At 52.5% G+C, this 26308-nt stretch overlaps 1 protein-coding gene across 2 annotated transcripts; it reads left to right on the top strand.

Annotated features, from left to right (window-relative positions):
- Positions 1-10008, top strand: SERPINA3 (serpin family A member 3). 2 transcript variants are annotated; one of them, XM_027569129.1, is made up of 5 exons: positions 1-156; positions 1633-2286; positions 5767-6040; positions 8368-8518; positions 9588-10008. In XM_027569129.1, the coding sequence occupies exons 2-5, from the start codon at positions 1650-1652 to the stop codon at positions 9789-9791; spliced, it is 1266 nt and encodes a 421-aa protein (XP_027424930.1). In that variant the 5' UTR covers positions 1-156; positions 1633-1649; the 3' UTR covers positions 9792-10008. The 2 variants fall into 2 exon arrangements, with proteins under 2 accessions (XP_027424930.1, XP_027424931.1); XM_027569130.1 differs by having other exon boundaries at positions 18-152.
- Positions 10009-26308: the final 16300 nt, after the last annotated feature.

Here is a 26308-nt window from a genome sequence, read left to right as displayed (position 1 = left end):
TCTAAAAACAGAACCCTGGGCGTCCCTGCCAACATTTCCCAAGCAAGGGGAGGAGTTCTTCACACGGATAAATAGGCATTAGTGTCCACGAAAATCCAGCACTCGGGGCAGGCGGTGGCGTTGGAATCCGCTGAGGACATCCAGCTGCAGAGGCAGGTAATCCATGATGCTGTCTATCCCGGGAGCAAAGGAACCCATTTTTCTAGGGTGGTTCCAGGCCTTGGCCTGGAGCCTGTGAGGTGGCAGGGGGCCTGGCAAAGGCGTCCCAGAGTGCTGGGGACAGTTCCAGTGCTGGCCCCGAAGGCCATGCCCTCTGAAGACACGTCTTCCCTCCAGGTCTGAGTTTTCACACCTGCAAAGGGTGGACGTACCATGAGGGCCTCTTTGGCTGTTTCTGCCTCCCACACTTTGGGATTCTGAGTTTAGACAGCTGTGTACCTCCATATACCGGGCCATCCGGACCCCAACTGCCCCAAGGGGCATAGGGCACCTCCCCTTGTCTGGCACCGGGCACTGCTCTCATGGCGAGGTGCAGACGTAACTGATGGGGGGGGTCCCCTCCGGGCAGAGCCGGCGGGGTCTCCAAGGGGGATGGTCCTGCAGCTCCTTTCCCCTCCAGGGCCCCTGGCCAAACAGAAAGGCAGGCAGTGTCTGTCCAGCAACCGAAAAGACAGTCTGCTCAGAAACAGAGCCAGCCTGCCAACTTGCCCAAACAAAGTTCTTTTTCTCCAGAAATAATTTGGGGTGGGGCGGGGGATGTTTAACTCTTCCAAAGAAATGATTGCATTAGCTTGAGAGTAAGCAGACAGTTGAGGCAATTCAGCTGCTGCGGCTGGTCTGAAGGGGTTTCCAATGGCCTCTTGATGGAAAGCAGCTCAACTGCCCTCCCCTTCCCTGCCTCCCCTCCCCAACTCCCTTCCCCACCTCTTTTTTCTTCTGAGCTCTGGGCCCCGAGTAAGCAGGGGCTAAAGGTAAATAACCCTGTTGGCTGCAGTCGCAGGCTTTGAACTCGGCCCCTCTCTCAGATCTTTCCTGCAATAGCTCCATGCCCCCTCCCCCTGGGATCGTAGCTCTGGCATGGCGGGTAATTTCTAGAGCGGGTGGCGTATGGAAGGAGAGACGCCTCTGGAACACCCATTATGAGCCCGGCACCTTCACGGTTTCTCTCCCTTGAGCTTACTCAGCGTGTTGTACAGAGATGGGAATGGAGGCTCAGAGAGGGTCAGTCACTTGCTTGTCACCACACAGCAGGGCAAGTAGCCCAGAGGAAATCCCAGTCCAGGTCTCTGCAGCTCTGAAGCCCACACTGCTTTCTCCCTACCAGGAGTCGGCGGGAGCCAGGCTAGCTGGTCTCCTCCCCCTGCCCCCCCACCTGCCTGCTGTGGTGACCGTGGGCAAGCCCCTCCCCGCTCTGTGTCCAGTTTCTCCCCTGGGGAAGAGGGCAACAACTGCAGTACTTACCTCAAGTGTAATGTAATCACGTATGTTGGGTGCCCGTGAGTGTGCCTGCCCAAGAAAGTCACGAAGCTAACAGAAGCAGAGACTAGAACACAGGCCACATGGGAGGTGGCAGTGGGAGGCAGTCGGGGCACCATCTGGCCCCCCAACACTTAAAGGAGCTTTGTTTTTCAGAGTTGAGGACAGAGGGAATGTCGCCCCTCTTGGCTCTGGGGCTCCTGGTGGCTGGGCTCTGCCCCACTGTCCACTGCCTCCCGGGGGGCGTGCTTGACCCGCAGAATGTCACCCAGGCGGACCTACACAACGAGACACCTGTGGACAACCTTGGATTAGCCTCCAGCAACACCGACTTCGCCCTCAGCCTCTATAAGCAGTTGGCTTCGAAGACGCCCAATAAGAATATCATCTTCTCCCCGCTGAGCGTCTCCAGCGCCTTGGCCTTCCTATCCCTGGGGGCCCAAGGCACCACCCTGACGGAGATCCTTGAAGGCCTCAAATTCAACCTCACAGAGACCTCCGACGCCGAAATCCACCGGGGTTTCCAGCACCTTCTGCGAACCCTTCGCCAGCCCAGCAACGAGCTGCAGCTGAGCGTGGGCAATGCCATGTTCGTCAGCGAGCAGCTGAAGCTGCTGGAGAAGTTCACAGAAGATGCCAGGGCGCTGTACGCCGCTGAGGCCTTCTCCGCCAACTTCCAGGACTCTGCTGCCACCGAGGGGCTCATCAACGACTACGTGAAGAATCGGACCCAGGGGAAAATTGTGGATTTGGTCAAGGACCTTGACCTGAACACAGCCATGGTCCTGGTGAATTACATCTTCCTTAAAGGTGAGTGCCTGGCTTGGGGTTTGGAAGGAATCAGAGTGTTAGTTCTGAGCCTTGGGGGCCATTTTCTGGCCAGGTGTAGCAAACCGTGTTATTGGGGAAACCACCATAGAGCAGGCACCCTCGGTCTGGGGTGGGGGAGGGGAGGAGGCCCGGCACCGAGGCCCCGCCCTGCCTGTAGGCATTGTCTTCTCTTAGGATTTTTTTAAAATTTATTTTATTTTATTATTATTTTTTTAAGATTTTATTTATTTTACAGAGAGAGAGACAGCGAGAGAGGAACACAGCAGGGGGGGTGGGAGAGGGAGAAGCAGGCTTCCCGCTGAGCAGAGAGCCCGGTGCGGGGCTCCATCCCAGGACCCCGGGATCATGACCTGAGCCAAAGGCAGACGCTTAATGGCTGAGCCACCCAGGCGTCCTTATTTTATTTTTTACATTTTTTTATTATGTTCAGTTAGCCACCATATAGTACATCATTAGCTTTTTGTTTAATTAATTTGTTTTTTTATGTAGTGTTCCATGATTCATTGTTTGCGTATAACACCCAGTGCTCCATGCAGTACGTGCCCTCCTTAATACCCATCACCGGGCTAACCCATCCGCCACCCCCTCCCCTCTAGAACCCTCAGTTTGTTTCTCAGAGTCCGTAGTCTCTCATGGTTCATCTCCCCCTCCGATTTCCCCCCTTCATTAGAGCTCACCATAGCACATACCCTCCCCAATGTCTATCACCCAGCCACCCCATCCCTCCCACCCCCCACCACTCCAGCAACCCTCAGTTTGTTTCTTGAGATTAAGAATTCCTCATATCAATGAGATCACATGATACTTGTCTTTCTCTGATTGACTTATTTAGCTTAGCATAATACCCTCTAGTTCCATCCACGTCGTTGCAAATAGCCAGATTTTGGGGGTTTTTTTGATGGTTGCATAATATTCCATTATATACATATATATGTGTGTGTTTGTGTGTGTGTGTGTGTGTGTGTGTGTATATATATATGTCACATCTTCTTTCTCCATTCATCTGTTGATGGACATCTTGGGTCTTTCCATAGTTTGGCTGTTGTGGACATTGCTTTGATGTAGTGTTCAATGATTCATTAGTTGCGTATAACACCCAGGGCTCCATGCAATACGTGCCCTCCTTAATACCCATCACCCCATTACCACATCCCCCCACCCCCTCCCTTCTGTAACCCTCAGTTTGTTTCCCAGAGTCCAGAGTCTCTCATGGTTTTTCTCCCTCTCTGATTTCCCTCCCTTCCCCTCATGTCCTCCGTGCTATTCCTCATGTTCTACATATGAGTGAAACCATATGATAATTGACTTTCTCTGCTTGACTTACTTAGCATAATCCCCTCCAGTCCCATCCATGTCGATGCAAATGGTGGGTATTCATCCTTTCTGATGGCTGAGTAATATTCCATGTATATATGGACCACATCTTCTTTATCCATTCGTCTGTTGAAGGGCATCTCGGCTCTTTCCACGGTTTGGCTATTGTGGACATTGCTGCTATGAATATTGGGGTGCATGTGGCCCTTCTGTTCACTACATCTGTGTCTTTGGGGTAAATACCCAGGAGTGCAATTGCTGGGTCATAGGGTAGCTCTATTTTTAGCTTTTTGAGGAACCTCCACACTGTTTTCCAGAGTGGCTGCACCAGCTTGCATTCCCACCAACAGTGTAAGAGGGTTCCCCTTTCTCCACATCCTCACCAACATTTGTTGTTTCCTGCCTTGTTAATTTTTGCCATTCTAACTGGTGTGAGGTGGTATCTCAATGTGGTTTTGATTTGAATTTCCCTGATGGCAAGTGATGTTGGACATTTTTTCATGTGTCTGTTAGCCATTTGTACGTCTTCTTTGGAGAAGTGTCTGTTCATGTCTTCTGCCCATTTTTCGTCTAGATTATTTGTTTTGGGGTGTTGAGTTTGAGAAGTTCTTTATAGATGTTGGATACCAGCCCTTTATCTGTAGTGTCATTTGCAAAAATGGGTTGCCTCTTAGTCTTAGGATTTTCCAAATGATGCTTTGCCACTGTAGAAAGTCACTGCAGAGGGGCCCAACCACCCTTTGAGTGAGAGTGGTACTTTTTACCCTGACTCAAACTTACCTGGCTCCCAGGAGGAAGAAGCAGTCCCTTCAAATTGTTCCAGGGTGGGCAGGAGCTTCAGCTTCCTCCCTGAAGAGATGTCTGTGGGCAGGCTCAGGAAGTCCTCTGCCTGGGCACAGCCGGGCCATTCTGACCCGGGCTCTGTCCTGGCCAGGGACTCAGTCCCTGGGGGAGTCCCGTCTACACAGGAAGACAGCATCTAAGGAGCCTGGCCATCCCAGGGTTCTGCAACGATGGCCCCCTATCATCTTAGGGGTGGTACCAGCAGGGTCACCATCTGGGGAAGGGCCTTGGGGGAGGGCAAAATCCAAGACAGAGCCCATTCCCAGGTTCCAGCTGGTCCAGTGCCCGGTCCCATGGGTAGGAACGTGACAAACAGAAACCTCTGCATCCTGTAAGTCTGAAGAGGCAGAGTGCAAACAGAGTCAGCCCTGTGGAGCTGCAGTTCTCGTGGGCACAAAAATTAGACAAAGACCCAGAGAGGCATCATGGAGTCAGGGGGTGATTAGGAGCTGGGTGGAGACACGGGAAGCCTGCACTAGAGGCTCTGGCTGAATCTTGGGGCAAATCCTCCCGGGCCTGTGTTTCCAGCTGCAGATGAAGGCCCAGAACCAGATTTCTTTGTAAAACTAATCCAGGCCCGATGTGCTGGTTGTTCTTTGTGTCTCTTGATTTTCCCCTCCTACCCCCCTGCCTGTCCTAGGATTTTCTCCTCCAAATGCTCTTCTCCAGGGACACACTGGCCGGCCAGGCTTTCCCCTCCTCTCCTGCCTCCACTGGCGGGGGGCGGCGGGGGGGGGCGGTGGTAGTTTACACATTTCCCAGCAAGCCCCTAGTCTCTAGTCTCCCCAGGAGTGCCCCCCCGCCCCCGCCCACTGAAGGCTCCTGTCCTCCTCGGGATGGAGCCCTATGTGCCCCTCTCCTCGGTCGACCTCTATCCCACCTTCAGGTGACTTGACGAGGCTGTGGGCATGTGTGTACCTTGTAATGCCAATGACTAACCATGAGTTACTAGCATTGTTCCTTTTAGGGGGTGAGGGATGCCCCATTCCTCCCCCTGCTGCCGCCTCCCACGGCACTCCCGGTCCCCTCTCCCGTCTCTCCCTGACCCCCACCTCTCTCTTGCACCCGCTACTCCAAACTCCTGTTGGTCTCTCGCTTACACCAACCCGGCCTATGGGGCTCGCCCCCATCCCCGGCAGCCTCGCCACTTGGCAGCGTGCTCCTGCAGACCAAGGCAGGGCCGGTGGCGGGGCCGGTGGCGGGGCCGGTGGCACGCCGAGTGTCTCCATCAGCCAGGGAACCGGGCGGGGAGGGGGTAGAGGCAGGACAGCCCTTGTGTTCACAGAGTTCTCTGACCTTCAGCCAAATGGAAGACACCCTTTGACCCCCGAGATACTTTCAAGTCCAAGTTCTACGTGAGCAAGAGGAGGTCGGTGAAGGTGGCCATGATGAGCCTGGAGGACGTGCTGGTGCCTTACTTCCGAGACAAGGCGCTGGCCTGCACGCTGGTGGAGCTCCAGTACATGAATGCCGGCAGCGTGCTCTTCATCCTCCCTGATGAGGGCAGAATGGAGGCGGTGGAGGCTGCGCTGCTCCCGGAGACGCTGAGGAGGTGGACAGGCTCACTGCAGATGAGGTGACCACCCCGGGATGCAGCTCGCCCTCCTTCCTCCCTCCTCAGCGCCGCCCGCTCCCCGCCCCCACCCCCGGTCCCCGGACTCCCCACACCCCCCAGCACCCGGGGCCTCCCTGATGTCCGGGGCCGAGGCTGCAGCGCTGGGCAAGCCATCCCAGCGCAGGTGGAGCTCGGGGTCTCCCTGCCCTTGGCTGCCCGCATAGCTTTGGGCCCGAAAGTATTTGCTCTATGAGACGCGATGACCTTGAACAGGACAGGGGTGGAAGCTGCGTCTGACGCGAACATGCTCAGGTCCTGGGGACTCCTCAACACAAACCAGCCCTCACGCCTGTCCTCTCGTTGTCTCGACCTCTAAATGGCAGAGGGCACAGATGGGACCGCAATCAGCTGAAGGCCAAAGCAAGATGGGCTCCGAGCACCCACTTTGCGCTGGCTGTTTCATTCATTCAGTTATCCATTCATCCATTGGGCATGGGTCACGTAGGTTGATGGAGAACCTCGTAGGTGCCAGGCACTGATTTAGACCTGCAGGGCATGTCTGCAAATAAAATATAAATCCCCTGCCCTCGGGGAGCTTACTTTGTCATTGGAAAATGAGAAAATAGATAAATATAACAAATAGGTCAATTATTTAGTATGTTGGATGTTGAGAAATGAGGGTGTAGGGGTGGGTGATAGAGCTGGGGTGAAATGATTAGGGGAACTGGACCAACGAGGAGGTAGTTAGCGGTTTTAAATAGGACCGCCATTAGGTGATATTTGAGCGTTGACAGGATAGAGATGAGGGGCCGAGCCCTGTGGATAGGTTAAGGAAAAGCATTCCTGGCAGAGGGAACAGTCAGTTCAAAGCCTCTGTGCAAAGCCCAGTGTGTTTGAGGATTAGTGAGGCGACAGAGGCTGGAGCAGCGTGAGTCAGGGGAAGTCAGGGGGCCCCACGGGATGGCTCAGGTTGAGCAGGGCTGTGCAAACCCCTGGAAAACCTTGCCTCTTCCTCCTCTAAGTGAAATGGGAAGTCCTCTCAAGGTCTTGGGCCAAAGAGTGGATGACCTGAGTATTGTTTTAAAAAGATCACCCAGGAGGCTGAGTGGAGAACAGGCCACGGAGGACAATCATGGAGGCAGGACGACCAGCTAGGAGCCCAGGGCAGCGATCCAGGCGAGACGTGTGAGAGGTGGTCAAGCGTCAGATAAACCTGAGGGTAGAGACAGGCTGGAATATGGAATTCAGAAGACTAATGTCAAGGGGGACAAGCAAGGCCGAGTGAGTTCCGGGCCTGGTCCTTGAGGGTGGGGACATGGGGAGACAGTTCTAGCTATCAGCTGGCCCGGGCTTGATGATTCGTTGTGAATGGTTAGAATATTCATCACCTACCTCTGATTTACAAAGCACTGAGGAAATCTGCCGTAACACTTTCCTAGCCCATGGTGGGTGCTCAATAAATATTTGTTGAGTGAATGGATGGATGGGTGAATGAATGAATATGGAGAGAAACAGACATCTTCCCTGCCGGTGGGACTCAAGGTTTATTGGGACACACAGCCTCCCTGTAGCTGCACGTGTGAAACCAGGCAGACCGTGACAAAAGTCTTAGGGATATAAACAGAGAGAGAGGGAGGCTTGCAGGTGGGAGGTATCCACTCTTGCTCCAAGAACTCACCAGCAGCTCTGCTCAGAAGCAGAAGCCCCTGCTCTCAGGGAGCCCACCAGACGGCCAAGATGGGGACCTTCCATTGCTGGTTTCAGGATCCCCCAGGCCCTTCGAATGCAGTCCCTTCAGCTCCTGCCCCATCCCCAACACTAAGCCTTCCCTCCACTCTGTGGAACATCCCCTCTTTCTTCTTGCCTTCCTGGAAGTTCATCTCCCTGCCTTCTGCTCTCCTCTTCGCCCAGCCAACTCCTTCCCCTCCTTCAGGACGCAGGCTTGATGCCGCCTCCTACAGGAAGCCTTCCTGGTGCCTGTGGAGCATGCTGTGGAATTCCCTGTTGGAGAGAGGGTGTTTCCTGCTGCAGGGGAGGAGCAGGACAGGCACTGGCACACGTGGGCGCTTGCCAATATGAAGCGATAATTAATGAATTAAGAAGAGTCAGCGCAAGGGGGTCTGCCAGGAAGCAGCTGCGGCAGACGCCACCGCGGACCCGAAGGGCCCCACTGCTCTCAGCCCTGCTCCTGCCCCTTGACAAGGGGTCAAGAAACTGAGGAAATGAGTCCTTCTTTCCAGCAAGAAGGGGGTGGTTAGAAAGGAAACCAGGCAAGACCATGCAGGGAGGTGGGAGAAGGTGAGCCTTGAGTAAAGCAATTGTTCAAATTCATGTTTCTCCTTTCCTAGGAGGATAGACAACCTTTACCTGCCAAAGTTTTCCATCTCCAGCAGCTATAATCTGGAAGACATACTTCCCCAGCTGGGCATGAGGGAAGTCTTCACCAACCAGGCCGACCTGTCAGGAGTCACAGGGGAGAAGAACCTGTCAGTTTCGCAGGTGAGTGTTTAAATTTTAGATCGTTCATCCTCCGGATCTGAGCTTAAATGGTAAGAGGCCAGGCAGACATTTGGGTAACCTTGAATTTGCAGGAATGATGGCATCTCTCATTACCCTGTCCCCCTCGGGGGTCTGCCCCAAGCCCAGGAGAGCTGGGTGGCAAGCACGTTGGAAGCTGGTCCCCACCTCCCCTGCAATATACTGTGACACAGAAGCCACTCGTGGGGAAGAGCCTGGGGTGGAATCAGGGATGGGCCCCATCCCAACCACACTCCACCTTTTACCGCCTACAGCAGCAAATACTGAAAGTGCTGGACCCCTCCGTTTTCCTGTAAAATATGGGTGATAGGTCTTGGCCAGTGTGCCGTGCCTGGCGGAGTAGGGGAGGGGCACCAGGTCATAACAACCATCGGGCAGGTGTGATGGGTGTGAAAGAAGGATAGAGGGCCCCTTGCACTGCGCCCCTGGAAACAAGGTCCTCCGAACGAAGCAGGGTGTCTGAGCAGCCCTCCACCCCCCTCAGCACCCCACCTTTCCAAAGGGCATGGTCACGGAGGGAGGGGCAGAGGGGCCTATGGGGTGGGTCCAGGGATGTGAAGCCACATCTATGCAAAGTTGCCAAGGACCCCAAGGACATTGCAGTTGGGGCAGGAGCAGGGCTGAGAGCAGTGGGGCCCTTCGGGTCCGCGGTGGCATCTGCTGCAGCTCCTTCAAGGCAGAGAGGCTGCCAGAAACTCGCTTGCAAGACAGATGCCCCGTGTGGCCCCTGCCCCCCACCAATAGCGAGTGTTTGGAGGGCAGCACAGTCTCTGGACTCAGGGAGGCATCCAGATCAGGGTGCCCCTCCCCTTTATCTCCATGATCCTGGGGAGACCCCTCGCAGCCTTGGAGCCTCTGTGCATCAGAACCATGCAGGACCGCTGACAGGGTCGTCAGGAGGAACAAACCCACCGATCAGTGACAGCCAGGGGTCCAGGCTGCGTGAATGGCAGTTCCCTTGGGGCTATCAGGTGGCCGCTCACCCCTCGCCCACCGGGATCTGGTGGGTAACGCTCTCGTGTCCCCACAGGTGGTCCACAAGACCCTGCTCGATGTGGCCGAGGAGGGCACGGAAGCCGCGGCCGCCACGGGAAGTAAAATTATTTTGTTGTCCGGAAAAATTGGCCCACTGATCACTGTGCGTTTCAACAGACCCTTTCTGCTGTCCATACGCCACAAAGATACCAAGAACATCCTCTTCTGGGGCAAAGTCACCAACCCCCATCAAGCCTAGGGCTCCCTCCCACCCCCAAGGGGCCAGGTGCCAGGTCTCTGGATGCAGCCTGCCTCTGTTCACCAAAGAGCCACAGGCCAGGCCCAGCCTGGCTCATCCTTTAGAAGGTGACAGTGACTCTGACGGGTGGCTTCCACGTGCACGGGGAGCCTGGGGACTTTTGGAGCGGAGGCTCTGCAACCTCCAGATGGCAATAAACTCTCTTTCTCAGACTGGACACTTTCTTTGTGCCTTTCTACCCCGATTGCCTGACTCCACACCCCTGTAGCCCCCACTGGGCTCAGTCTCACCTAGGCTTGGGGCGCCTCTGCCTTCAGCTGCAGCAGCCTGGCCAGAACCAGGCTTTGCACTTGTGGCCAAGCCCACCTGGACCTCAGGCCCGAGAGGAGAGGGGAATCCTGCTGCCTGATTCCTTCTTCTGTGGGCTCCCATGTACCCAGTTCCAATCTCAACCCTTCCCTCCCCTGGGCCCAGGATGTGCCCACGTGCTGACCCCTAACGCTGACCCCATGTGGCACAGCCCCTGGACCCCTCGTTCCCGGGCCTTCTCTTTTCCAGGATCCCTCCTTTTGCTCCCCAACACCCCCAGTCTGGGGAGAGTAGCTACTTTGTAGTTTCCTGGCCAGAGCTTGTCACCCACCTCACCAGTTCTGAGTGCTCCCCAACAGATGAACTCCTCAGCAGCCAGGATGGAGGGTGGCAGAAAATGAGCAATACACGGACAACTGCAGTTAACACCATCCACCCAGTCATTCCTCCGCTCTCCGCTGGCGTTATCGGGAACTGGCTGATGGGGAGGAGGGGTGTGGGCTGGGGGAGACGATGAGCAGCAAAATGGCCAGGCATTCTAGCCCAAGCCAGGGAACTGGGCAGGTGTGCAGAGAAAAGAGCGCTAATTGGAGAGATGTCAACAGTCCTTGGCAGGACTTGGTGGTTGATTGTGCAGAGGACAGGAAGGAGTCAAGGATGACACCCAGGTTGCTGGGCTGGGGGCTCGGGAAACTGGAACTGATACGCTGTTCTGTTCTGTGAGTTCAGGATTACAAAAAGAACGCTTTTCTGCAGGAAGATGAAGAGCTTTTATGTGCACACGTGAGGTCAGAGATGTCGGTGGCGATCTGTAGCTCAGTAAAAAAATTGGGGGCAGAGAGATGGATGTCATGGTCATCATGCATTGGTGGTTAAGCGAGACCATGAGAGGAGACAGGTATCTTCGTGTGCGTGGTGCCGAGAGCATAGGGGCACCCGTACCCAAACACCAACATGTAAGGGAACAAGCAGACCACAGGGAGACTGGAACAGAACAGACACAGGAGGAAAAGTGTGGCCTCGTGAGGGCCCCAGGAAGAAGATGTTGCAGCAGCAGTGGATGGTTGGCATGGAATGGGGCTGAGCCCTTCTGGAGCAGAAGGACGAAGAACGTCCTCTGGAAGAGTCCGATGCTGATCCACTGGTGACCTTGGCAGGAAGGATCCCAGGGGAGGGCCAGAGCAGGACCCGGGAGCGGGGCGGGGGGGCGGGGGAGGCGGCGGTGGGCTGGGCAGAAGAGCAGTCAGCTAAAGGAGTCTACGATGTCGACACCACTCCATAGCTGTTTAGCATCGAAAGGCAGGAAAGAAGGGAGCTTGAGAGCCATTTAGAATAAAAGGAGGATTTTCTTTCCATTTTTTTTTTTTATAATGAGAGACTTGAGCATGTTTACATAGTAAAAGTCAGCAAGAGAAACTGAAGATAGAAAATAAAAGAAGTTAATCCTCAGCGGGGACTCTGCTTAAGATTTCTCTCCCTCAGTCCTTCCCCCTGCTCATGTACACACTCTCTCTCTCTCTCAAATAAATAAATCTTAAAAAGAAAAAGTAACTCTACATGGACTCATGGGTTCCAAAGTTAAAACCACTCACTACTGGCCTCGTTTGTAAATTCCAATCATGCTTTCTATCACCCTAAAGCCACTGTGAACTAATCGCAGCTCACAAAACCCCAGAAGTACTTGCCCTAACTTCCCCTATTGAGGCATGACTGAGATGCTGTCCAGGTGGTGCTCTCCCTTGCTCAGTGAGTTTATGAAACCCAGATTTGTGTGATCCACGGAGTTCCCTGGCGACCTCTGTGGGGGACTGCAACCTTAAGAAAACTCAGGTTTCCCAGCAGAGAGGGAGGTGCCCAGCTAAGGTGCAGAGAGCAGAAGGGTCTGGATCTCAGGGCTCTAAGCCGTGCTGCAGTCCGAAGTGCTTTGCACCATTTGAAACTGCTCTGCCCCCTCCACAGCTAGGAGGCAGTAGGAGGAATTAAAGTGAAAGGTGACAGCGGGCTGAGCAGGGGATGGGGGCTTAAAGATAGAAAAAAAGGGACATTTTGAGGAAATGTCATTGAGTGGCCCGAGTGGAAAGAGGTGACACTCAGGCTGCCATATGGGAGCTTGGGAAACCGGAAGACATCCTTTGGTAAGATGGGTAACATCGAATGATGCTTCGTGAGGAAGGTGGTAGAGACCAGAGATGCCTGACCATCACCCACGAAGGAATGAGCAGTGATCAGCGGCTGGTGTGGTACATTCACACACAGGAATAAGACTCAGCCCCAGAGAGGAATGGGGTGCTGACCCATGCCACAACAAGGGTGAACCTTGAACACACGATGCTCAGTGAAAGAAGCCAGACACAAAAAGTCACGTACTGCGTCATTCCATTTACAGAAAGCACCCAACCCAGGCAGGTCCGTAGAAACAGAGAGCACATTCGTGGTTGCCAGGTGCCCGAAAGGGGGGAGAATGGGGATGGGGTCTCTGCTGGGGGTGCGTGACACCGTCCGAACCGAGATGGAAGTGATGGTTACGCAGCATTGTGCATGTACACGTTGCTGAATTGTCCACTTTGGAATGGTTGATTTCATGTTATGTGAATTTCACCTCACTAGACAGAGAGGGAGGCTTGCAGACACATGAACTCAACGCCACATGACATCCCAATTCAAACAAACCAACTGTGAAAAGAAATATTGAGGAACCGGTGAGGGAAACAATGACTTGATATTAAGGAATTATGTTTTTTTTTAAGGTGTGATACATTGCTGTGGCTATAATTTTTTTTTAATTCTTACAGGTAAAAGGAAATGATGCGTAGGATTTGCTCAAAACAACCCGAGGGAGAAAAGGGACCGGAAGGAATGGAAAAAAACGGTACTGGCCTCACATTAATAATAATTGAAGCTGGTGGAGGTAGGGAAGGTTCATTATGCCATTCTCTCTGGGTTTTTTTTGTATTTATTTGAATTCTTCCATAATAAAGATTTGAAACAAAAAAATCCTTGAGGGCAGGATCAAGTCTTATTCTCCAGTATTCAGTGCATCCTCAGCACGCAGTGGGTACTCCATAGTGAATGGATGGATGGATGGATGGATGGATGGATGGATGGATGGATGAATACAATGAATCTCATACCCATGTAAACCCTGTCTCTGCACTCAGTATGCAGGCCACCTTTGTACCATCCCTGCCACCAAGCCAGCTCAGGAAGGACAAGGCATTTGACTTGCAAAAGTTCTGCTGAGTTCACATTAACTTTTCTGTGGATGCTGCTTGAAAGCGGAAAGTTCTATTGGCTTTCCTGAAGAACTGGGCATTACAATTTAAAAAACACTATCGCTAAAGTGCCTAAGGAATCACAGCATTTTAAAAGTTTTGTAGTGCAAGCTCCCTGCAAGTGAGAACTATGACTCAGGCATCTGCGCTCCCGGGCACAGCGCCTGGCAGGAAGCAGGTGTCCTCAGGTGGAGGAATGAAGCCCGGAGAGGGCGGAGTATGGTTCCAATTAGGTCAGCCCTTTACCAGTTTTAGAGACTGCGCCCCTGCATCACTCGATTTGATCTTCGTGACCTCATCTTGAGCGGTGCGGAGGGTGAAGGAGGAAACCGACACTCAGGAGAGTGTGCGTTGGTGGAATCGAGCCTCATCCCCAGGACACCAGCCCCATGCAAAGCATCAAGACTGCTCCATCACTCCTTCTTCTCTGTGCATGCATTTCCACACAACCTGAACTTAGGGGTGGGTTGTTTTCCTCGTTATTGGTTGTGCTGAGAATGGACACTGGGCCAAGGGCAGCGTCAGTACACTGTGTTAATCCCAGAGGCCCAACCTGTCACCGTCCTCCCGTAGGGACAGATTTCTGTGTCCAGGGCCAGGCAGACCTGCTGAATCTCCCCAGCGCCTTGGAAAGCACTTGATTCTAGGTGAGTGTGGGGCTGCGGGTAGGGCTGGAGTCCTGCCACCGACCCCCGGCGCACCCCCAGCCCGCTTGGTGAACCTGCCACAGGTGGTCTCATCGTGACACACGCACACATGCGCCCTCATGCTCCAAGAGCTGCACAGGTAGGCAGCTGTCTGGAGTGGTGTTGGCTCGCCCTACCTCCACGACCTCGAACACACTCTTCCCCCTGCTGAAACTCCTTTCCTCGCTCTTTCCCGATCCATGCTCCAGTCTCAGCTCGGGAACTGCCTCCTCCGGGAAGCCCTCCAGGAACGCCCCGCCTTCTGTGCCTCCTGTAGGCTCCCCATTCACCCTGAGTAGGCCACCTCTGATGGAGCTGTAATCAGCTCTCTGCATTTCCTTCTTAGGCGATTGTTGGCAAGCCTCTTCCAGGTAGTCCCTCATGTCCTGGCTGCCAAATATTTGTTGAATGAGGGAGTGAACAAACAAGCTTCTCTCTGGTTCTCATTTTTCTTGTCTGCACAATGCTCAGATTGGATCATGGTGTCCTGGCAGCTCAAAAGCTCTTTGATTTGGAGGACTTGGCCATGACACACATACTGCCCTTGTGAATTCTGTGTGTGTTTTCCCAGCGGACCTGAGCCCCCGAGGGAGCAGCTGTGTCTCATCCATCTTGCATCCCCAGCTTGTAGCTCAAGTCCTGACACAGACTTCTGGTCCATGTTTGTGCAGTCAATGAATGAATGAACACACGAATGAATGTTCAGTATAAGAAGGGAATGAAAGTTTTACAAACTTTTCAGCAAAACCAGGATAGTCATCAAAGCAGATTACCAGGCAAATAGACAAATGGAAACGTGTCTGTTCTCTGCTGATAAATGATAAGGAACAAACCTCCACAGATGAAGCTTTCTCCGGGGCTGTTTCAGTTGCTTCTTCCTTTTTCAGAGAGAACTCAGGTTTAAAAATGTTCAGGATTGCCCGAGGACATGGAAAATCAGAGGCGGGACAGAGTGGTGTGATGATGATGAATTCTATCATAATTAACCCAAACCCAGGGGGCCCAAGCGCGATTGTGGCAGGGGAGTTTGGGATGGTCTGATGTTGGGGGTGGAGCCCCAAAGGATGGTGCTTGGGCTGGGGGGAGGAAGTGCTGAAACCCTGGAATGGAATTTTTTTTTATTAGAGAGAGAGAGAGAGAGAGAGAGAGAGAGAGCAGTGGGGGAGGGGCAGAGAGAAAGGGAGAGAGAAGCCCAAGCAGTCTCCGCGCTCAGCCTGGAGCCCAATGCAGGGCTCGATCCCAGGACCCCAAGATCATGACCTGAGCTGAAATCAAGAGTTAGACGCTTAACCGACTGAACCACCCAGGCATCCCTAGAATGGAATTTCTGACAGTAGCCCATGAGCCATTTGCTCTTTCAACAAATACTGAGTATCCACTCTGTGCTGAGTTCTAGGAACTGAGCAGTGAATGACACAGACAGGATACCTGCCTGCATAGAGCTTACCTTTTAGTAGGGAAGCTAGACAAATATTTCATATCATTCCAGATGAGCATGAGAAAAATAAAACAGGGCATAGGGTGGTGAGGGCAGAGGTAGGGCCTCCCTAAGAAGGTGACCTTTGAGCAGAGAACTGAGTGAGGTGAGGGAGTGTGCAGCAGTAAGGGCTGCTGAAAGGCTGTTCACTGTTCCAGGCAGCCAATAGCAAGTGCAAAGGTCCTGAGGCAGGAATGAACTCTTAGGTGCTAGAGGAGCAAGAAGGCCACAGCGGTGAGAGCAGAGGGAGGGAGGAAAAGGATGGTCAGAGGTGAGGTCAGAAGACTGACAAGGGCCTAAGAGGTGGTGAGAAGTGCAGTAATTTCTCCTCAGTGTGATGGCAATCTTGAACTAGAGGGGAATAAATCTGATTAACCTTTTTTAAAAAAAAGATTTACTTTATTTATTTATTTGAGAGAGAGAGCAAGCAGGGGGAGGGGCAGAGGAAGAGAATCTCAAGCAGACTCCCTGCTGAGCTCAGAGCCCGACGCAGGGCTTGATCTCACAACCCTGAGATCCTGACCTGAGCAGAAATCAAGTGTCGGATGCTTAACCGACTGAGCCACCCCTTTAAAAGGATCACAGTGGCTCCCTCAGAGAAGTAAGAGTCAGCTCACACCCTTACTCAAAGAGATTCTAGTCTTCACTGAGATCTCAGTCAGAATCACTAGAATCACACTGCTGGGGTCATAGTATCTGCTGCTTTCTGGGGGCCCCATCTGTGCCAGGTACTGGGCTGGGTCAGTATGGTGCAAAATCACTTTGAATTCCTATAACCCTGTGATGAGGGGATTCTTAAGCGCCACCCCAGAGAGGGCAAGCAGAGACCCCAAGAGGTGAAATGACTTGACCAAGCTTGCTGGGTTCAATTCCTGACTCCACCACCTATGAGCCTCTTGACTTCCAGCACCTTACTTAACCTTTCCAAGTGTCCTCTGGCAAATGTGAGTGCAAAACCAGTGCCTCTCCCAGAGAGGCTCCATCACCCCTCAGCCATCCTCCTCACAGCTTCTGGGGAGCCTCCCCTGCTGACTTAGATCTAGGAGGGCCTCCATAAGTGTCTTCCCACTGAATCCTTGATGCCTCTGCTTGAATACCCTCAGTGATGGGGAGCTCATCACCTGTACCACTTCAATACTACTTGTTAAGCTTTTTTCAAAGGATCTTTCCAGTTTCAGTGTGCATAAGAACTTCCTGGCGAGTTTGTTTAAAATGCAGGTATTTGATTCTGATTTAAGTCAGGGACCTAAGAGCCTGCATTTGAAGAAGCTCGCCTCTCTTTCCCCATACAGGTGATTCTGCATCAGGAGGGCCATGATCTCCACTTTGAGTAGCCCTGTAAGCAACCACTGAATTAAGGAGCACCATTCCCTTCCTCTGGCAGGTCCCAGGAGGCATGGATTCGAGCAGAAAGAATCCCAAGACAGGGAGGTCCCTTATTTTCTCCAAAAGAGCCAATAAGGCTCTTCCTCCATCACGCTCCTTCATTCAGCAGATGAATTCAGAGCTCTTCACATTGGTACAGTGTTTTGTGGATCTTGAGGGGTCTTCCCACTCATGATCTCATTCTATCTTCTCATCCGAAGGAGGCAGACAAGGCTAAGATGAACATTCCCATTTTACAGATGAGACAGATTTTTTTTTAAGAAGAAAAGTTATTTTCCTGATCCACTAAGGCATTACTCAAATACACATCTCATCCCTCCCCTCCAAGGGGAGCCACCAGAGAGCTTTCTCTCAATTTAACGCTATCCTCAATTTAACCTCTGTCCTGCGCTCCCTCGGCCTCCTCCAGTGTTAGGGCCTGGAGCTCCGGCCAAGCAATGTGCCATCCAGATCTGCAGCAAAGCGAGGACCAGAAACTGGCCTCCAGACTCCTGGTCCAGTGCTCCTTTTCAGGCCCCATCCTGATACTGTAAGGGAAGCCAGGGACACTGCCCTGGAAGGGTGCCAATGCCCTGGGGGTGACAGTGCCCCGGGGGGTGGATAGTGTCCTGGGAATGGCAATGTCCTGGGCATGGGGGAAGAGTGCCCTGGGGGCAGTGATGATGCACTGAGGGGCTCTGCACGGTGCCTGAGCCAGAAGACAGGAACTGCCCCCCCAGGACTCTGCTCCTGAGCACACCATCCCACCTGATCCATGTTTGAGGCAGCGCGGCGTCCTCCAGCTGGTCCCCGGTGGCCCCGGCTGGGGAAGACGGAGAGGGTGGTGACATTGCCGGCATGGTCCCTCACGGTGCACCGCAGCTCGGGGCCGTGGGAGAAGGTGGCGGGTCTTCTGCTTCGTCGTGGGGACCTGCACGGCTCTATGCTCAGCCGCAAAGAAGTCCCTTGGGCTCGAGGCATGTGGGTCAAAGGGCTGCACCCACCCGGCTGAGGGGAAGAGAAACGCCAATGTCACTCTGGGAAAGAACCAAGAATGGGCTCGGGGGTCACCTTCTGGCAGCCCTGGGGGAGGGGAGTCCATGCTCTGGACACCACACCCAGCTTCAGAGCTCACTCCTGGCCCATCCTTTAACACCGTGTCACTCTGGGGGTGCTGAGCCCTTGGTGGTCCTGAGTGTCTGTGTCCTTGCCTGTAATATGGAGATAGATACCATCACGACAGCATCATAGTAGTTCGATAGTGTAATACTATTGTTGGTATACGGCTGCTCTCTCTGGTCTCCTCGACCTCTCTCAGAGGTGGTTAATTCGTTTTTAAAAGATTTTATTTATTTATCAGAGGGAGAGAGAGAGAGAGAGAGAGCACAAGCAGAGGGAGGGGCAGGCAGAGGGAGAAGCAGTCTCCTCGCTGAGCAGGGAGCCCGATGCGGGACTCAATCCCAGGACCCCAAGATCATGACCTGAGCTGAAGGCAAATGCTTAACCGACTGAGCCACCCAGGCGTCCCAGAGATGGTTAATTTTTAAGAACAAAGACATCACTGTGGTACAAGCTGCTCGGAATGTAAGTGAACCTCTGAAGACTGGCTTTGAGATGTAGATGACCGACTTCCCACACTTCCTCAGTGTTCTCATCTCTCAAGTGGACATAAGATCGACCTTGCTGGGTTGCGAAGAGAATTCAACACAAATGAAATGCGCGCCATGCCTGGCACATACTTAGGGACCTGATACTTTGTGTGTGTGTGTGTGTGTGTAAACACGCTTACTGTAACAGATGATAAATATGCACACACATCACCAGGCTGCTGGGGATTCTGCTTCTTCATCTGAAGTGAAATGAGACGTACTCTTGAAGCAGTGCTGATGGTGGGTATCCTCGTACAAGCTTCACGCAGCCATGAAAGTAACAACCTGCTCGTGTGCCCAGAGCTTCTGTTGAGGAATCAGGTGCGCCCAGAGCTTCTGTTGAGGAATCAGGTGCAATGAGATCCTGTGTACACCCTGGTTCTTCTGCACGGTTTTATGGGAACTGGGAACGTATGGTGAGGGTAGCAAGGGGGATCAATGCTATGGCATGGAGTGAATGCCTACTATGGGCCATATTTTATCTCATTTTACATTAATTCCTACAACCCAACAGGATCAGTGCTAGGTGAAAGCTTATCAAATTGATTATATTTGGCCTTTTTTTTTTCCTACCTACTAGAAAGGGCAACTTCATATGGTTCCACTTAATATTATTTCTCTCTTTTCATAGCTGGGGCTCAGAGCTGACAAGATGTACTGTGCTCGGGCAGCTCAGAAGCAACAGAGCTGGGATTTGGAGTGTTCTACTTTAAAGCCTGAGCACTTCCCATTCTCATCCATTTGGCTAGATCGGTGATTCTCAGGCTTAACCGTGGGCGCAAATCCCCTGAGCATCTTGTTAAAAGGTAGATTTTGATTTGGGAGGTCTGGGCTAGGGGCTGAGATCTGGCCTTCCTCAGCAGGTCCCAGTGTTGCTGAGGCTGCTGCTCGTCAGGTGAGCACACCTGTGGTAGCAGGTGCCCGATGTTCCCGCCCCCATGACGCAAGGAGGGGCCAAGTCAGTGTGGTCGGCAGGGCAGAGGAGTGGCACTGGCCCCTCCTTTATATTTTGGGCTGAGCACAATTTTGGAAACACTTTTTTGAAGTCTGCAGACAAAGCTCGCTTTAGGGCCACCAAGTAATGAGCATATTGGGGGAAGATGAGGGTCCTAAATAAACACATGTTGCCCGTTCTAATCATAAAATTGGGTTTGTAACTGTCCATGGGTTATACTCCGTGCCAGGCCCTGTAGCTGGGATGTTGGCTGTCAGCTGGCTAAGGTCCCCGGGTCTCCAACTGCACAGAAGAAGGGAGCCACGCAGACACACTTGGGGTCGGACTCCCTCGAGACCAGATGCTGTCCCTGGCTCTCACTAGCTGTCCAGAAGAAGCAGGAAGAGGGCAGGTGGCAGGTGCAAAGAGCCCACAGAGTTCTGCTCAGGGGTTGTGCTGTGTAACCCCATGTAAGCCTCATTTTGCATTTTGCATTTACTGCCAGAGATAAAATTGACTGAATTTTGTTCTTCTCCAGTGAGGACCAATGAGTCCATAAACTTAGGCTTCTCAGAGAGAGGGGTCCCAAATCACTGAGGGTAGTCCTTAAAAAAGAGGGGTGATTGGCCCCAAAGTACTGGAAAACAGGTATCTTACTTATCTTTTGTTTCTTGAGGATTGACAGTGGGTGTCCCAAACTCAAACGCTTCAGGGCCAGGCGGGCAGTAGGCAGGGATTAAGGAAAAACAAGAACACTATGAGTTCAGTAGCAGACATCAGCTGACCTTGGTGTTGGGAATGGGGTACACTGGAGAACAGAGCCTCATCGAAAGGTGGCTCCCGGAGGTGGGCTGTCTGCAACAGTGGCTTAGATGAGATAAAATTTAAATTTTGACCAGGGCGCCTGGGTGGCTCAGTCGGTTAAGTGTCCAACTCTTGGTTTCAGCTCAGGTGATGATCTCAGGGGGATGTGGGATGGAGCCCTGAGTTGGGCACCACGCTCAGTGGGGAATCTGCTTGGGGATTCCCTCCCTCTGCCCCTCCCCACTCTCTCTTGCTCTCTCTTTCAAATAAATAAAAAAATCTTTTTAGAAAAATTCAAATTTTGACATTGTTTAAGAATGTGGGCAGACATAGTAGCCCTGCTCCACCCAGGCTTCTACTAAATGGTGCATCTGCCATCTCTAGGGTGTTGTCCTCGCCTGGATGCCTGAAGACCACCCATCAATGCCTTCACCTTCTGCTCAACAGGAAGGAGGCAAGGGAAAATGGAGGCACACTCTTCCTTTAAAGGTACAGCCGGTGGGTTACACCCCTCTTTTCAGCTCATCTCCTATTGGCCAGACCCTAGGCACATGGTCTGCCTAGCTGCAAGAGAGGCAGAGAATGTGGCTTCCATCTTGGGTAACGATGTGATGGCCAGAAATGGGGGGTTCTCAGAAGAAGGGATGATTGGCTACTGGGCACACCCCCAGCCTCTGCCAAAGTTCCTGCCGGCCTCCGTTGGATACTGCTTTGCAGAAATGTGGCCCAGGGCCGCTGGCTTTTCAACTTTCAAGAGAAACCAAAGAGCTAGGTTTTTAGGTGAAAATGTTTCTGCTTTTGAATGTTGACTACTAGTTCAATTTTTTAAAATACTGAGCAGGCCAACAGTGCATAGGGTAAGTGAAGTAGGCAGCTGGGCAGAGTGGAAAGCCGTCTACAGGATCCCCAAGACGGGCCCCAGGCTAAGGGGCTGGCCTCCAGGGCTTGGGTTAAAGCCCAGCCCTGGGCTGTGACCTGCACTGAAACCTCCAGGCAACCACAGGACTGTCCCCAGAGAGAAAAGGTGTCAGCTACAAAGCAGCTTCAGTCACAGGACCGCAGTTCAGAAATGTTTGAGCAGATTTTACAAAAGATATTCAAGATGAGTCCTTTAGACTCTTTCTTCCAATCGATCCAATTTGTGTGAAAATCACTATTATAACAAGATAACTCGTGATTTTGATGAATGAAGACAAAAGCAATAAATGTTATGGAAAATATAGGAAGATTTGTGAATTATCTATGTCTTTCCTCTTTTTTATTTTTTTAAAGATTTTATTTATTCATTTGACAGAGAGAGACACAGCGAGAGAGGGAACACAAACAGGGGGAGTGGGAGAGGGAGAAGCAGGCTTCCCGCGGAGCAGGGAGCCCGACGTGGGGTTCGATCCCAGGACCCTGAGATCGTGACCTGAGCCGAAGGCAGACGCTTAATCAACTGAGCCACCCAGGTGCCTCTATCTATGTCTTTCCTTATTTCCATCCAAACATTTTTGGCCCATCAACAGGCACCCAGACATGAACAATCATAATTAAATTCAATCACCTTTGATATTTTGCTGATTTGCAGTCACACGAAACTGCAGCTGTGTACAGGATTTTCGATTCTATTGTTTTGAAGTATCATTTTTCCATTTCATTCAGCAGCTGTTTTGGCTTGCTTGAGAGCTCGTCGGGCTCCAGATATGCATGGAAACTGTCTGTCTTTTGGACTTTGCCCTTGGGGCCCTTTGCCCCGGCTGAGAGGCAACCAGGGCCTCCCACCTGTCCCCTCTGGGCGCGGGTACCGTATGGGAGGAGTGACAAGAAGAAGGTGTGAACAAAGCCGGGACCCCTCAGGCCAGACAGAGGCCTCGGCCTAGAGCCAGGAGGGGTTCCAGAGCAGAGAAGGACCCTCCCAGCTGAATGGTTCACCCATCGTTCATTCCACAAGCATCCACTGAGCACCCACTGCATGCCAAGCATAGGGCACACACGTCCCTGGTCAGAGGCAGGAACCCACCCTGCAAGACACCCCGTGGAAAACACAGGGTCTTTGGCGCCAGAAGTCCCGTGAGGAGGGGCCCTGGCACCAGCACCCACTGCTCCGAAGGCCACGGGGAAGGGCCAGAGTTCCTTGAGCAGAGAGGCTGGGCATATGATGAGGCATGCTGTGGGCTGAGGCTGCTTTTCTGGTTTAGAAGGGAGGAAATTACCAGGGCAAGTCAACCCAGCATGGGGTGCTGGGAGGGATGACCAGAATCTGGGGCAACCCACCTTGACCGCAGCCCCGGGGGCAGTTCAGCCTTCCAGAGAAGCGTGACCGGGAAGAAAACTCAGCATCTGCCCAACAGCTCTGCCGAAGCACCCCTGTCCTGTGGATGGGGTTAGGCTACACCTGGATGTCAGCCATCCCTAAGGGGAGTGGAGGGCAAGCCGGGATTCTCCCCCAGCGCTTTTGGAGGGAGCGCAGCCCCTGCTGACAGCTGGGTTTGAGACTTCTGGAATACAGAACTGTGAGAGAAGACATTTCTTTGTTTGTGGTCGTCAGTTCCAGCAGCCCTACAGAAGCAGGGCACGACGGGGGTTGGCAGTGTGTGATGGGGACTATTGGCAGCACGCCATAGTGGGGACTGCTTGCCAAGGGAGGCCCCTTCGGGGGTCCAGACACAGCAGGGGTGACTTGAATTTCCACCTCTGGAGTCAGCGTTGCTGCGTCCCTTGCGTTCCCCAGATGAATGAGATCTGTTCTGGGCCCCGTCCTTTGGGGTTGTCAGAGAGTCAGCTTGGGCCATCTGGGGCTCTTCCCCAAGCCCCACCCGGCTCAGAGGCCCTGCTAAGGTCCCGGGAGACCTTAGGTCACCACTCCTGGCTTCAGGCCATTTCCACCTACCCCTGAGTGGCCCCTTCCAAGGCTTTGAGAGCCCCAGGCCTCTGAAAGGGAGTAAAGAGTTGGTGTCCTGCTCAATGTCCCCACCTCTCCTTCTCAGGTTTAAGGAACACGATCTGGCCAAGCCCCTGTCCCCCATCCACACCCGGAGGGAAGATCTGATCCAAGGCCCCAGCGTGAGCTCAGAGGTCCACCCTACCGCAAACCCTGCACCCAAGGAGCTCACGGGGGAGCTGGACACCCCTGGGCAGAATGTGAGTGATCTCAGCTGTGACAGAGGGTGCATCCAGGACAGATTTCCCCTGACGGGGAGGATGGGGAAGCAGGGTAGCCCTGCCAGGAGGCCCTCAGTGGCATCCTGGGGCCGGCCACTAGCTGTGGCACTGTGAGCAAGTACAAGTGTAAAATGGAAGCTGGAATGACCTTGGTCCCCTGCAGGCAGAGTTTCGGAAGGTGACATACGTTCATTCAGTCCTCAACGCGACCCTAATGAGGGAGGGCTTCTCGCCTTTGACAGTGGGGAAAACTCAGGGACACAGAGGCTCAAGTAACTTCCCCCTCCAAGCTCCCAAATAGAAACAATGTCTGCTCCAAATCCCTCAGTGCCCTCCACACCTGTCTTGAGCCCTGACCCCTCTCTCCTGGGCAGGTTGGCTGTAGCGTCCACCTGTCACGCCTACAGCAGAAGGGACTGCGTCTGAGCCATTTCTGGATCCTCCAGACGTTGAGGTGGCGCCTGAGCCAGGGTGGGCAGTCGGGGGGGACCCTGACTGGCTGGAGTCTCCAGCAGACCTGGGCTGTCCCCACACAAGGAGCAGAGGAGAGAGAGATGGAGGTCGTGGGGAGAGGTGGTGACACAGAGCACCCTCTGTCTTACACATACACACGCGTGCGCACGTAGAGGGCAGGCAGAACCCCAGAGACAGAGGCAGGGAAAGGCAATAGGGAGACAGGAGAGAAAACTTCACAGACTCCCAAAGCAGAGCAGAAGAAATTGTTTCCAGAGGCACTTTGGAGCTGGCCCCCCCTGGCCCCTACAGCCCCGTCACTTAGCAGGTCTAGAGGTCCCCTTGCAGCTGCCAAGATTGGAAAGAGGGGGGTGGGCAGGGGCGGTCGGGGCCTGCTGGAGAAAATCTCCCCAAACCAGGCTTGGCATCCGAGCCTCTGATTGCCCTGAGCCTGGGGGAGGGGTAGCAGAGAAAAGTGGTCCAATATGGTTGGTGCACATGCATACCCCAGATGCCCATCTGCTCATTACGAGAGGCCGGGTGGGTAACCCGAGAGCCCTGAAGGTGTGGCCCTTAAAACCAGGCCCTCCCAAAGCAGGGGGGGCTCTGTCTGCTGGATCTGGGGTTGGCAAAACTAAAACACAAAAAGCTTACATGCGGCTCTAGAAGAAAAACAGTGAGAAGTGAAGAGATCCAGCTGAATTCCTCCCCCCTTTTTTTTATTATAGTGAGAACACTTAACATGAGATCTACCCTTTTAACAAATTAAGTGTACATGCGGTATAGACACAATATTGTACAGCAGGACTCTAGGACTTTTTCATCTTACATAACAACTTATATCCATTAAATAGCAGCTCCCCACGCCCTCCTCCCCCAGCCCCTGGCAACCACCCTTCCACTCTTCGCTTCTATGAGTTTGGTTATTTTCAATACCTCATGTCACTGGAATCAGACAGAATTCACCCTCCTGTGCTGGTTTATTTCACTCGGCATAATGTCCTCCAGGTTCAACCATCTTGTGACGTATTATAGAATTTCCTTCTTTTTTAAGGCCGAATAATATTCCATTTATGTATACAGCGAAAAGGAAACCTACCGAAGGGGAGGAAATATTTGCAAACCATTTATCTGATAAAGGGTTGATATCCAAAATACATAAGGCATTCCCTATAACTCAACAGCAAAAAACATAAATGACCCCTATTAAAGAATGGACAGAGGACTTGAATGGATATTCAAGAAGATATTCAAGACCTACAAACGGCCAACAGGCCTATGAGAAGATGCTTAGTGCCACTAATCATCAGGGAAATGCACATCAAAACCACAGCGGGATATCACTGCAGACTCGTAAGGATGGCCATTATCAAAAAACAAAAAAATAAGCATTGGCAAGGATGTGGACAGATCAGAACCCTCATCCACTGCTGGTGGGGATGCGAAACAGTGTAGCCCACATGGAAAACAGTATGGAGGTTCCTCGAAAAATTAAAAATAGATCTATCCTATGATCCAGCAATCCTTCTTCTGGGTATACCTCCGCAGGAATTGAAGTCAGGATCTTGAAGGGATGTCTGCACTCCCATGTGCACTGTGGGATTATTCACAATAGCCGAGAGGTAAAAACAGTCTAAATGTCCACCAGCAGATGAACGAGTAACAAATTCCTCTCGTTCTTTTCCTTTTATTGTTCAGCATCTAATGTTAAGCATTTATCCCCGTGCTTTTCAAGTACGACACTTCCCTGCGGGGAGCGCGCCAGAGGATGATGGGGCAGAGGGGCCAGCGGGTAGCTCGCGCTGACCCCAGCCTGCCCCAAGCTGGGGGCTCTGCTCCCTGCTCTTGAAGTAAGGTTTCAACTGATACTGCTAAAAATATTTCAAATGTAGACAATTCTTTTTTTTATTTTTTTATTGTTATGTTAATCACCATACATTACATCATTAGTTTTTGATGTAGTGTTCCGTGATTCATTGTTTGTGCATAACACCCAGTGCTCCACGCAGAATGTGCCCTCTTTAATACCCATCACCAGGCTAACCCATCCCCCCACCCCCTCCCCTCTAGAACCCTCAGTTTGTTTTTCAGAGTCCATCGTCTCTCATGGTTCGTCTCCCCCTCCGACTTACTCCCCTTCATTCTTCCCCTCCTGCTATCTTCTTCTTTTTCTTTTTTCTTAACATATGTTGCATTATTTGTTTCAGAAGTACAGATCTGTGATTCAACAGTCTTGCACAATTCACAGAGCTCACCATAGCACACACCCTCCCCAATGCCTATCACCCAGCCACCCCATCCCTCCCACCCACCCCCCCCACTCCAGCAACCCTCAGTTTGTTTCCTGAGATTAAGAATTCCTCATATCGGTGAGGTCATATGATACATGTCTTTCTCTGATTGACTCATTTCACTCAGCATAAC

The sequence above is a fragment of the Zalophus californianus genome, chromosome 6 (genome assembly GCF_009762305.2).
Source record: "Zalophus californianus isolate mZalCal1 chromosome 6, mZalCal1.pri.v2, whole genome shotgun sequence".
NCBI lineage: Eukaryota > Metazoa > Chordata > Mammalia > Carnivora > Otariidae > Zalophus > Zalophus californianus.
Note: the sequence above shows the minus strand (reverse complement) of the source record. Positions and strands in the feature narration are given on the sequence as shown.

Bases quoted from the DNA above. Each gene is read 5' to 3' on its own strand.
- SERPINA3 (XM_027569129.1), top strand. From the start codon at position 1,650: ATGTCGCCCCTCTTGGCTCTGGGGCTCCTGGTGGCTGGGCTCTGCCCC. The intron at 2,287-5,766 runs GTGAGTGCCTGG...TCTGACCTTCAG, and splicing joins GAATTACATCTTCCTTAAAG to CCAAATGGAAGACACCCTTT. The intron at 6,041-8,367 runs GTGACCACCCCG...CTCCTTTCCTAG, and splicing joins ACAGGCTCACTGCAGATGAG to GAGGATAGACAACCTTTACC.